Source organism: Bos javanicus, chromosome 21 (genome assembly GCF_032452875.1).
Source record: "Bos javanicus breed banteng chromosome 21, ARS-OSU_banteng_1.0, whole genome shotgun sequence".
NCBI lineage: Eukaryota > Metazoa > Chordata > Mammalia > Artiodactyla > Bovidae > Bos > Bos javanicus.
This window is the reverse complement of record NC_083888.1, coordinates 30,013,325-30,026,469: the sequence shown is the minus strand read 5'-3', so window position 1 is coordinate 30,026,469 and position 13,145 is coordinate 30,013,325. Positions and strand designations below refer to the sequence as shown.

Here is a 13,145-nt window from a genome sequence, read left to right as displayed (position 1 = left end):
CTGCATAAATATTTTTATATCTACTTAGCCCTGTATTTTGATTCTCTGGCAGTAGAGTACTGGTTTAATTATTGTGACTTTATAATATGCTTACCCATTTGGTAGGTCAGAGCCTCACAACTTGTTTATTTTTTCAGAATTCTCAAACGTTAAACTTCAGATTAATTTTGTAATCTCTTTGGTATGCTTTGAAGAACTTTTTAGAATTTTGGCTGGATTTTTTTTTTAAGTTTCTACTGATACATAAGGATTTCTTAAATATATACCTATGCATTTTATGTTTTTGTTTTTTTTTAAATTTTTTAATTCTTAAAAATTTTTTCTGCACTGTGTGGCATGTGGGATCTTAGTTCCCTGACCAGGGATTGAACTCGTGCCCCTCTGCACTGGAAGTTTGGAGTCTTAACCACTGGACCACCAGGGAAGTTCCACGTTTTACACTTTGATTGTATTGTGAACATGTTTTTGACTGTCTCCTGCAGGTGTAAAGGAAGCCATTTGCCGACCGGGAGGGTCTAAGAGCCAAGAATTGACCAGGTCTCACCCAATACTCTGCCCCTCATGTTGACTGCTGCATTGGCCTAAGTCAGGCTCTTAATAAGTATTTGCCAAGTGAATGAATAAACATCTCTATGTATGTGGTGTTTTCTTCTTTTGGATTCTTTTAGATAGATTCCTAGGAATGGAGTTTTGGATCAAAGGAGATGAGCATTATTATAGCTTCTAAAATGTGCTGAGTCTTGGTAGATGGAGGTTCTTTACCAAAGGGCTGGAGACCCAGATGGTAAGAGGGCTTGGGTCAGTTTGTGGTGCAGTGAGAATGCAGCTAGGAGATGAGGCCTGACTCCTGTGTATGTGCACGGTTGCAGCTCTGGCCCCTGTGCCCAGTAATGTGCTTGCCTGCCAGGGTAGGCCCTTAATAAACATATCTTGAGATGAATTAACTTTATTGTGGGACTTTTCAGAGCATCAAGGAAAGAGCTAGGCTTGGAGAGAGGGAAGTCCCTGGGGTCCAAGGGCAGGGACAGGTGTCTGGAGTCCATCTCCCCAAGAGTTGACTTCTGGGTTTTGGGCTTTTGGTGGTCTGGGCACAAAGGCTTGTGGGAACAGCTGGGGCATCACATGGTTCTCCTCGCCAACTGTCAAGGGCTGAATTCCACCTCAAGCTGGACGTGGCATGGCCTGGTTTCCATTCTCTGAACTGGCATCTCAGGTTATGGCGCCTAAATGCAGCAGATGTCTGTCATCTCAAATCTGTCATCACGCAGTCCTTGTCTGCCCTCCCAGCTCCCCAGGACATTCCTGCAGCTGTGTAGGGACAACCAGAATGGCTTTCCCATATGTTTGGCTTGATTTCTCATGTTGGGATTGGTGCCATATTTGAACTAGAGTTTTAGCCGTTTTGAGGCAGTAGCAGTAGCTGAACGTAGGAGAGGATGAGTCAGATATTTGAGTGTTTAACTGTATTCCAGGCACTGTGCTAGGCATCTTGGACCATACTGAGGCCAGAAGGTTTTGCCTCTGCCTTCAAGGTACTTAGACTAATGAGAACACACAGGGAGGGCACCACTGCCGTGGGAAGCTGTCCTGGGCTGTCTAGTGTTCTGAGTTCCCCATTCTGAGTGTGCAGAGAACATTCAGGCTCAGGTCAGTAAGCCTTATTTGCATTTTGAATTGGGTTTTGCAGACTGAGTAGGAGATGAAGAGACCAGTGTTTATGGGAGACTCAGGATATGACCTTGGTGAGCCTTCAGACAACAGATGTGACATGTGGCCTGTTGGATGCTTGTCTGGCATCTGCTCTTATTCTCTTCTGAGCTGTGAAGCTTTGCCTCATTTCTGCTTTTTCCAGCATGGTTGAATGTCTGTCTGGTTCTCCAGAATGTGGGACTAAAGCATTTTAAATGGTGATTTGGGTAGGGTGGGGCAGCGATTGATCCTCTCTGGGTCATGCTGGTGGTGGTGATAAGCCTCAGCACTGTCCGGCTCATTTGTCACCAGGTGGGTATAGCTCAGTGGAGGGAGTTCTGGTGATGGACTCCTTCAGGTGCCCTGTGTGAATGAAGACAGATCCCTCGAGGGTCCTACTTGCCCTCCTCTGGGAGAGGGCAGGGAAGATTCTGAAATGTGAGCCATCAGCTAGGCCAGCCAGACTCATTCTTTTAGGTCTCCAAATAATGTTGGCATCTCCATGGATATTAACAGAGCAGGAGGTGGTTGGGGATATGGGGGGTACTTAAAGAAGAAAGTTGTTTGAGTCATAAAGTTCTGTGGGAGCTGAAGAATGTTGGCTGCCCCACTGTCAGGAGCCCCATGCCCATGGCCATCCCTGAGGGCATTCCCACCTGCTGGGTTTCCCACCTCGCCAGATCTCCTGCCAGCCTTGGCTCTCCCAAATGGTACTTGCCATCATTATCTAGAACAGCCCCATTCAATACAAATACGATGTGAGCCAGATACATACTTTTAAGTTTTTGGATAATCACATTAAACAGTGGAATTCCACTGTTTAACAGGTGCAATTATTTTAACTAATATACTTTATTTAATCCAGTGTACCTATATTTTATCATGTGGCACTAGCCATATTTCACATGCTCACAAGCTGTGTGTGACTAGTGGCTACTGAGTTGGCGGGGCAGATCACCAGACTGACTTTGCATGACCGACTAAGACTGGAGCAATGAAGAGACTAGTTTGTGATTCTGCATTTAGTTAGGACTGAACAAGGCCAAATCTCAGTTCAGTCTGTTTAAAAGATATCAAGGGGAAACACAGAGGCTTTGTGGATTTCTGCTGATTTTGCTGTTTTACTTTTAATCCTGTCCTGTCTTACAACCTGTGTGTGCTTCTGTCTTTGGGCCTCAGCTCTCTGAGGGGAGGACCTCTGGGGGCTTTTCTGCCTCCTTGATCTTGGCACATGCCTGGGAGCCATGTGCCCCCAGCAGCCTTTCACAGCTGCTTGGGGATTGAAGTCAAGATACTTTTCCTGATTTCTAGGTTTTTTTCTTTTTCTTTTTGAAGAAAACAAACCCCAGTTAATCTTTGTCTTGAGATAATTTTGCTTGCCTTATTGACTAGATTTCTGTAACATGAATAATATGCCAGATATTGAAAGCATGCGATCTGAAAGTTTAGCCCCAGGAATTTAGTAAGAGATGATTAAGAGGTTACTAATTGTTCCTCAGTCAGATTTAATACTCAGAGATTTAAAGGGGGAACAGCTTTCTTTTCTTTTTTTAAAAAAACTTGTACTTTAATTGAGTGATCGGTTGGCTGCACTGGGTCTTCGTTGATTTCGCACAGGCTTTCTCTAGTTGCGGAGAGAGGGAGCTACTCTTGGTTGCGGTGTGCGTGCTTTTCATTGTGGTGGTCTCTTCCGTTGCAGAGCGCTGGCGTCCATGGTTGGAGCACGTGCGCTCAGTAGTTGGAGCACACAGGGTCAGTAGTTGTGGCTCACGGGCTTAGGTGCTCTGCAAGCCAAACCTGTGACTGCTGCATTGGCAGGTGGATTCCTATCCGCTGTGCCACCAGGGAAGTTGGGAAAAAGCTTTCTTGTAACAGGCATATTTCTCATGGTGCCAGCATTTCAGGAAACAGCCAGAGAGGTCAGTGCTTAATCTGACTTCTCCCTGGGACAGGATTGGGGGCCAGGCATGGGAACTGGTATGAGGACCAGAACACACACATGCACATGCACACACATGCACACACTGTCAAAACACACACACTTTCCCCTGAGCTGGAGGTTGGGAGACGAGGGGCTCAGTATAGACTCTGTGAAAGGAGGGAAGGGGGAGGGGCTGGGTGGGCTTTGGGCTCTGACTGGGCTTTGTCCCAGCCCCTTACTCTTCCAGTCACTCTCTCCTCTTCTCTGGGAATGCTGCGTTCTCTTTGTCTTGCTTCAGAGCCAGGCTGAGCCCCCGCTGTGCACCCTGCGACCAGATTGCCACTCAGACTCCAGCTTGAGGGCTCTTGGGCCCTAGCTAATTTCCTCCCCTACCTGAACCCTGGCCCCACCCCCTGCTTATCCCAGCCTCCCCCTCCCTCCATTCCCCTGCCAGCCTCCTTGTCTGTGCTCTCTCTCCTCGGCCTTTGCACACACTCTTCTTTCTGCCTGGAGCTTCTTCTTTCTATCTTGTCCTTCTGGCCACCACCTGCTTCCCCTTTAAGACCAAGATCATGCATCACTTCATGATTGTTTGTTCATTCACTTCTTCACTTATTTATTCAACAAAAATGTGTCTGGCACTGAGCTTGATGCTAGAAAAATGGAGACATCTCAGAGTTTATGTTTATTGGACAAGAAAGACATTAAGCTCACAGTATGAACCTTTGAATCTATAGGTAGCAGTTTTCTTAAACTTTCAGTACCTGACCCTTGTCCCATTTCCTCTGCTTGATTAATTATCTTCCCTCAGCATCTCCAGTCACACCAGCCCCACCTTACCCTCTCTGACCTCTGTCATAGCACTTAAAACACTCTTGAAATCACTGATTTATTTTTCCTATCTTTCTCACAAGCCCTGATTCCAGGTTCCTGATAGATGTTAAGAGTAAATGTTGACTGAATGTATGGATGAAATGATGACTTGGCTGATAGTTGGAGGGATTCTCTGTAGGATACCAGCAATCATATACTGAGTGGTTTTCCTTCCTAGGGCCATGCCTGCAAGTGTCACTAAAAAGAATCCAGGCTGTAGCCAGAGCACTTGGAGGTCGTCCTTTGCTTGTGGACGGTAGAGGTTTGATCTCTGACTTGTCACTTGCTTTAAGCCTAAGAGCAGTTGTCCAGATTGCCTCTGACCCTGAGGCAGAATTTATAGGTTCTAAAACCATGGGGTCTGATGTCTGTACCCCTTACTGGATGCCAGTGGTTGCCACCATAATTGTGCCATGGCATCCTTCTCCTTGGGGCTCCTTTGTGGGGGCAGCCTGGAGACCTGTGACCCACACTTGCCATCTAGTTTGTTAGTTAATAGCTAGGTTCATCATTTTGAGTTCCCTCTATATCTTGTTTTTTTTTTTTTTTTTTTTTAATGTATATAGTGAAGGTCACTGTGGTATATAGTTCTTTGAGTTTGGACAGATAAGTAGAGTCGGGTATCTGCCCCCATTGTCATGATGCAGAGTAGGTCACCCTCCCCCCACCACATCCTCTCATGCTGCCCCTTTGTAGTCAGCCAGCCCTTTCTCCCAAGCCCTGGCAACCACAGGCTTGTCGTCTGTCCCTATAATTTTGCCTTTAGAAGAATGTCATGTAAATGGAATGTGTATGTAGCCTTTGGGGGCTGGCTTCTTTGATGTATGCATGTAACATTCATCCATGTTGTGTGCATCAGTGGTTTGCTTCTTTTTACTGCTGAATAGTATTCCATGGTATGAACGTTCCACAGTTTGTTTATCCGTTCACTGGATAAAGGACATTTGGCTTGTTTTCAGTCTTTGGCGATTATGAATAAAGCCTCTGAGCATTTGCATGCAGGGTTTGTGTGAATATGTATTTTGTATTCCTCTGGGGTGAACACCTAGGAGTGGGGTTGCCAGGCCATTTGGTAGGTGTATAAGGAACTGCCACCCCGTTCTCCAGAAAGCTACTCTATTGTATATCCCCACCAGCAAGGAAGGAAAGTTCTAGTTGCTCTGTGCCCTTTCCAGCCATTGATATTGTCTGCTGTTTAAAAATATGGCCATGGTCATAGATGTTCCATCTAGTTTTTTTCTTTTTAATAATTACTTATATTTATTTGTTTATTCTTGGCCTCACTGGGTCTTCATTGCTTCGTGCGGGCTTTCTCGAGTAGCGACGAGGAAGGGCTGCTCTCTTGGTGCAGTGCGCAGGCTTCTCACTGAGATGGTTTCTCTTGTGGAACATAGGGTCTAGAGCTCAGGCTCAGTAGCTGTGGCATGTGGGCTGAGCTGCCCCATGGCATGTGGGATCTTCCTGGACCAGGAATGGAACTTGTGTTCCCTGTATTGGCATGTGGATTCTTAACCACTGGACCACCTGGGAAGCACACCACCTAGTTTTTAATCTGCAGTTTTCTTTGCTCACTTTCTTAGGTGCTGACAGGATTTAAATACTGTTATTAGATTTGATTTGGCAAGGATGTCATCCATACCTATGTGAGATGTGGTTTCCTCAGATAGAATTCATAGGTACTCAGAATGAAAGGGCACTGAGAATATCAAGCCTTCCAAAAACCTTTTGAGGAAGACAGTAAATTGTATCATTCTGTAATTTCAGAATTTAAAAAGATTTCTTATTATTAGGATTAAATTCTTTATGTAAAAGTTGCTGTTTTCTTGACCATTTGTAGTGAACGAAAGTTACTGATCTTGAAATTTCTTTGAGTTGTTCTTTTTAAACATAATTTTGTATATTTATTTATTTTTGGCTGTGCTGGGTCTTTGTTGCTGTGTGGGCTTTTCTCCAGTTGCAGCAAGCAGCGGGTATTCTCAAGCTGCAGTGTGAAGGCTTTTCATTGCAGTGGCTTCTCTTGTTGCGGAACACGGGCTGTAGGGCATTTGAGTTTGAGTAGTGTGGCGCATGGGCTTAGTCGCTCCAACTGTGGGATCTTCCCAGACCAGGGATGGAACCTGTGTCCCCCTGCATTGACGGGCAGATTCTTTACCACTGAGCCCCCAGGGAAACCCCTCTTTGAGTTGTTCTTAACTCTCCCTGCCATGTGTCAAGGTGTGCAGTCTGTCCTCACAAAACTTTTTTTTTTTTTTATGCTGTTTATGCTCTTGGTGACCATAACACTTTTTCCCACTCCCTCTTGTAGGCCCCTAATCGTCAGCTCATGACTTACTGGTTACAAGAGCTTCAGCAGAAGAGGTGGGAATATTGCAACAGCCTCGACGTGGTAAAGTGGGACAGCAGGACCTCCCCGACGCCTGGGGACTTTTCTCAGGGCCTCGTGGCCAGAGATAACACAGGTGGGTGAGGGACGGGGGCTCCCGTGTCAGTGCTTTTTGCACTGACGTTCCATGTATTAAGTCAACTTAGCAGAAGAACTGAGAATGAGAATGATGATGATGATGCCTGAGGAAGGGCAGCATCCCGTAGTTACTGAGGGCCTCTGCTTTCATGTACAGACTGTACTCAAGCCCAACAGCACCTCAGGAGTCAGGCAAAGCTGGTGCCTGGCACCCTACAGCGATGGTACTGCTGAGGGCAGTGGGCAGTGCGCTGTCGTGCTGAAGTCCAGTCTGACCCCAGGGCCAGCCTTCTCTCCACTCCCTCTGAAGGTGAAGCACCAACACCCACAGTCCTGTGCACAGATGTGTGTGCCCACTGGGAAGATGTTCTCAGAGCTCTCACTGTGATTCACCGATGCTTCTTGGGAAGACGTTAAACCAGACGATAAAACTCTGGTTCTGTTTTATCTTGGACCTGTGGCATTTTCACAATTCATGCTAAGCCCTGGCCAGTTGCAGTGTGGAGATAAAGCGGTTTTATATTTGAATATCAAAAACATTAAAGCCCCATGATCGTCTCACAACTGTTTGGTTGCGATTACCATATTAGAAGAGTAGGCGGATAGTTATTCAAAGCCCACCCGTCCAACCTGGCTCCTGCAGGGACTGTGGAAGTGGAGATGGGGGGTGCTGTACTTGTGGCTCTCTCTTCATAGAGGGAGCAGGGCAGGCCCAGAAATAGCCAGCCCCTGGGCCCTGAGGTAAGGTGTGAGAAGGCCAGGCCATCACACCAGCATTTCTTAAGGAGTGCACTTTGGAATTTAGCTGGAATGGGTGGTTCTCAGGCCTGTAAAGAGGTGTGGTGCGAACTTTTTAACACCTTCGAGACGTTCGCTCGGGAGAGCACCGGCTACTGTAGATTACCGGTGACCTGGCAACGTGTGCAGCTGACTAGTGGAAAGCCTTCTTGGACTTTTAAAATTATTTTTCCTCCAAATTCCTGTTTTACTGCCTACCTCGTTTTTAACCAGTCAGCAGGTTAACCCTCTGGTCAGTGAGAAATTACCGTATACTTCACACCTGTTAAAATGCTATGCAGCGAGAGTTCTTAGGTCATTTTCATGGATGACTTAACACCAACAATAGCAGGAGCTGAAGGGATGCCTGCCTTTTCAGGCCAAAACCCCTCTATGTTTAGTTCACATGTCTGCTCATTGATGACTGAGTTTTTTAAAAAGCCACTATTTTAGAGCTTTAGATCAAAAGAATCTCCATAGCTCAGAATCAGTCACTGGGAATGTTTGGAAACCCTGCCGGGAAGCCAGCAGTATTCAAGGCAGTAGCCTTTGGCACAGGCAAGCCTGGCTTTGCCTTGGTTCCTTTCTTCTGAGGACACCAAGTGTTTCCATCTAAGGGAGACTCAGGCATTAGACTGAGAGGAGAGCCACAGGAATGGCACCCAGCCCTGCAATCCCTTCATAACACAACCTGCCTTCTTTTAAGCTGAGGTGCTGAGGCCGGGGAGCCGGAGAAAACACCCACAGCCCCCCTTGGCTCTCTGCATTTGGTTTGGGGACTGTAGTGTGGGAATTTAGAGTTGGCATCCTCTGGCATTTACTCATTCAGGAAGTAGATGCTCATGCCAGGCCTGGATCCCCCTCACAGAGTTTATAGTCCAGCAGAGGGAAAAAAAAGTGAGATCACATGAGAGGGAAGGAACAGGGTACCAAGGGCCATGGATGGCTTACGCACAGCTTTGGGGTGGGTGGGGACCCTCTCTGAGACCTGAGGATGATCAGGTAAGAGCAGCACAGTGCCCTCCAGTACTAGAAGGAGGTGAGGCTCGAGGAGGAAGGCAGTGGGCAGGGAGCCAAGCTGGGGGGCACACCCAGGGCCAGGGTGGGGAGGGCTGGACTGTGGGCTTGGGCTTCTGGACTTTGCTAAGAGCAGTGGGATGCCTCTGAAGATTTTATGTGTAGAAATGACTAATTTTGAACTTATGCCAATTTTGTAGATAACTTCTGAGAATAAATAGTTAAACTTTGGATGACCAGGTGATTTGGAAGACTGTAGTTATTCAGGAAGACAGAAAGTCTAAAGGAGGTAGTCGAGAAGAAAAGGCTAGATTTTACCCCCTCCCCCATTTTAATCATCATTTTAGATAAAATTGGTTAACAGATAAAATGTGTTAAGGTTTGTCATGGTGCTCTGTGATGTTTCTGAAGCCATGCTAGTAGTCATCTGCTCAGCCTAAATCATGCTAACTCTAGCTAAGATTGAAGACACGTTTTTATTACTCTGATTTGCATTAAAAAATGAAACTTTTCCTACTCTCCTCTCCATGTTACCCAGTTTTTGGTACAGTCTTCATTTGTTGCTAATGTTGTGGTCCATCAGTACTTGCCTAGCACCTAAAGTCAACCCGGGGAAAGATACACGAAATTGACGTTTCCTGGACAGCAGCTCTGTCTAGTGGAGGAATCCCTGTGGGCCTGGGTTTGAGTCTTGTCTCTGATGTTTACTGTTTGTCAGACTCATGAGTGTGAGTCTTTTTTCTCTCTATTAAAGAGTAGCGGACTGCAGCCTGTGGAAATGAAGTTTTATCGGAACAAAGCACCACTTATTTATTTCATATTGTCTGTGGCTGCTTTTGCACACCAGTGGTAGAATTGAATAGTTGTCACAAGAGCATTTGGCTCACCAGTCTAAAATATCTACTACTATCTGGCCCTTTAAGAGGAAGTTTTTTTCTGACCCCTCCTGTAATGTCTTGAGCGTCCCCCTCTTGTTGAGCCTTAGTTTTTTCAACTATGAAATGGAGATTGTTTATTCAGTCTTTCACTCCAGGCCTTCTTATATTCTAGGCATTGTGCCACTGCCTGGGATATAAAGACAGATAAGTTGTGGGCCGTGTTCTTGGAGAGTATGTGGTCTAGAGAGGGACCCAGACAGGTAAAGAGGCCTGCACAATGCAGTCTGGTAAGCGTAGGGGCCTGAGGTGGGCACAGGAGGCTTACCTACACTTGCGTGTTGGAGGGTAGGATGTTGGTGGTGTCTGCGAAGGCTTCCTGGACTAGGAGATGACTGAACTGAGTCCTGAAGTCAGGTAAGAGCCAGCCTGGTGAAGCAGGGAGTGGAAAGGCCTGGAGGCCCTGGAGATCAGGGCCTGATGCACATGTAGAGAGGGTGGGCAGGAGTGACAAAGAGAAAGCTGGATGGATGATCAGGGACTAAACCTGGAGGGGCTTGTAAGATAAGCAGCAGCACGACCAGTGATTGGGTTGGATGTGAATTTCAGATGATTAACCATGGCTGAGAGGGGGAAGAATGGATTCCTCAGCAAGAGGAGAGGAAGGGAGACCAGTTGGAAGGCTGGTCCAGCCTAGAAATCACAGTAGCGGGTAGCAGCAGAAAAGATGGAAAAAAGTGTGCAGAGTTGGAGATTGTGTAGTGAGAGAATTGGAGGATTAAAGGTGGGATTAGCTTTCTGGGAGCAAGAGGGCAGAGGGTGCTGTCCAGGCCCCAGGCCCAGGCAGTTGGCTGGATGGGATTGGGAGGAATGCTCACCATAGCCTTGTCCCCCACCTGTCCCCACCTGCCATAGTTCTCTTATGTGGATCAGGTGGGAAACTGCGTTGTTAAGTGTAAAGATATACATTATATATATACATTGGAATATACATTGTATTCCAATCCCAATATACACTGGAATATACATTATATTCCAATCTCAAAGAAGGGCAATGCCAAAGAATGTTCAGACTACCACACAGTTGCACTCATTTCACATGCTAGCAAGGTAATGCTCACAATCCTTCAAGCTCTAGGCTTCAACAGTATATATAAGCTTCCAGATATATAAGCTGGATTTAGAAAAGGCAGAGGAACCAGTGATCAAATTGCCAACATCCGGTGGATCATAGAAAAAGCAAGAGAATTCCAGAAAAAAACATCTGCTTCATTGACTACACTAAAGCCTTTGACTGTGTGGATCACAACAAACTGTGGAAAACTCTTACAGAGATGGGAATGTCAGACCACCTAACCTGCCTCCTGAGAAATGTAGGTCAAGAAGCAGCAGTTAGAACTGGACATGGAACAGTGGACTGGTTCAAAATTGGGAAAGGAGTACATCAAGACTATATATTGTCACCTTACTTATTTAACTTTTATGCAGAGTACATCATGCAAAATGCTGGGCTGGATTAATCACAAGCTAGAATCAAGATTGCTGGGAGAAATATCAATAACTTCAGATATGCAGATAACACCACCCTAATGCAATGGCACCCCACTCCAGTACTCTTGCCTGGAAAATCCCATGGACGGAGGAGCCTGGTGGGCTGCAGTCCATGGGGTCCCGAAGAGTCGGACACAACTGAGCGACTTCACTTTCACTTTTCACTTTCATGCATTGGAGAAGGAAATGGCAACCCATTCCAGCGTTCTTGCCTGGAGAATCCCAGGGACGGGGGAGCCTGGTGGGCTGCCGTCTGTGGGGTCGCACAGATTCCGACACGACTGAAGCAACAGCAGCAGCAGCAGCAGCAATGGCAGAAAGCAAAGAGGAACTAAAGAGCCTCTTGTTTGAAGGTGAAAGAAGAGAGTGAAAAAGCTGGTTTAAAACTCAACATTCAGAAAACTAAGATCATGGCATCTGGTCCTGTCACTTCATGGCAAATAGATGGGGAAAAAATGGAAACTTTATTTTCTCAGGCTCCAAAATCACTGTGGACAGTGACTACAGCCACGAAATTAGAAGACGTTTGCTCTTTGGAGAAAAGCTATGACAAACCTAAAGCAGACACAGTACTTTGCCTACAAAGGTCCATCTAGTTAAAGCTATGGTTTTTCCAGTAGTCATGTACGGATGTGAAAGTTGGACCAGAAAGGAGGCTGAAAGTTTAAAGAAAGTTTAGTCGCTCAGTCGTGTCCGACTCTTTGCGACCCCATGGACTGTAGTCTACCAGGCTGCTCTGTACATGGGATTTTCCAGGCAAGAATACTGGAGTGGGTTGCCATTTCCTTCTCCAGAGGATCTTCCCAACCCAGGGATCGAACCCAGGTCTCCCATGTTGTAGGCAGACGCTTTACCGTCTGAGCCACCAGGGAAGTCAAAGGACGCTGAGCACCAAAGAACTGATGCTTTTGAACTGTGGTACTGGAGAAGACTCTTGAGAGTTCCTTGGACAGCAAGGAGATCAAACTAATCAATCCTAAAGGAAATCAGCTCTGAATATTCATTGAGAGGACTGATGCTGAAGTTTGAAGCTGAAGCTCCAAAACTTTGGCCATTTGATGTGAAGTGTTGACTCATTGGAAAAGATCCTGATGTGGGAAAGACTGAGGGCAGGAGGAGAAGAGGTCAACAGAGGATGAGATGCTTGGATGGCATCATTGACTCAATGGACTTGAGTTTGAGCAAGCTCCAGGAGATAGTGAAGGACAGGGAAGCCTGGCGTGCTGCAGTTAATAGGGTCACAAAGAGTCGGACGTGACTGAGCGACTGAGCAACAGCAACGTACACACATGTGTACGTACATATATGTGGGCTTCCCTGGTGGCTCAGTGGTAAAGAATCTGATTGCAGTGCGGGAGATGTAAGTTTGATCCCTGGGTCAGGAAGAACCCCTGGAGAAAAAAAATGGCAACCCACTCCAGTATTCTTACTGGGAAATCCCATGGACAGAGGAGCCACGTGGGCTACAGTCCATGGGATCACAAAGAGTCAGACACGACTGAGAAACAAACCAACAACAACAATACCTATATATATGATATTATCATTTTGAATCCCTTAGGGACCCATTCAGCTGCAATTAATGGAAAACCTAGTAGGGACTTACAAGTAGAGATTTGTGTCTCACGATGGCAGTCCCTGGTTGGCAAAGCTCCCCTCCACCAGTGCCATTGAGGGACCCATTCTGTCCTCCTTTGGAAGTGACACCCATATCAAATAGGAGAAAGCTTTCCTGGAAACTCTTATCGCCTTATGCCTCATTAGCTAGAACTGTCCCAGGACCAGCCCTCGCTGGAATGGAGTTTGAGGAGGCAAGTGTTCTAGCTGAGCATGTGGCCACCGTCAAAACCAGGGTCTGTGAGGAAGAGCTGGAACGGGGTTTGGATAGGCAGTTGGCACTGTCACATAATTGCCCACATTAAATTTGTTTTCTAGGGTTCATGTTTCCAGAGGAAGAATCTGTTCATCTGTGTGATTGAAA

At 46.4% G+C, this 13,145-nt stretch overlaps 1 protein-coding gene across 1 annotated transcript in view; it reads left to right on the top strand.

Moving 5' to 3' along the window:
• Positions 1-13,145, top strand: part of TBC1D2B (TBC1 domain family member 2B) — a 90,243-nt gene that overhangs the window by 14,453 nt on the left and 62,645 nt on the right. The window contains exon 2 of the mRNA XM_061394670.1: positions 6,789-6,942. Coding sequence (XP_061250654.1) covers positions 6,789-6,942 — 154 coding nt within the window. The remainder of the gene's footprint in view (positions 1-6,788; positions 6,943-13,145) is intronic.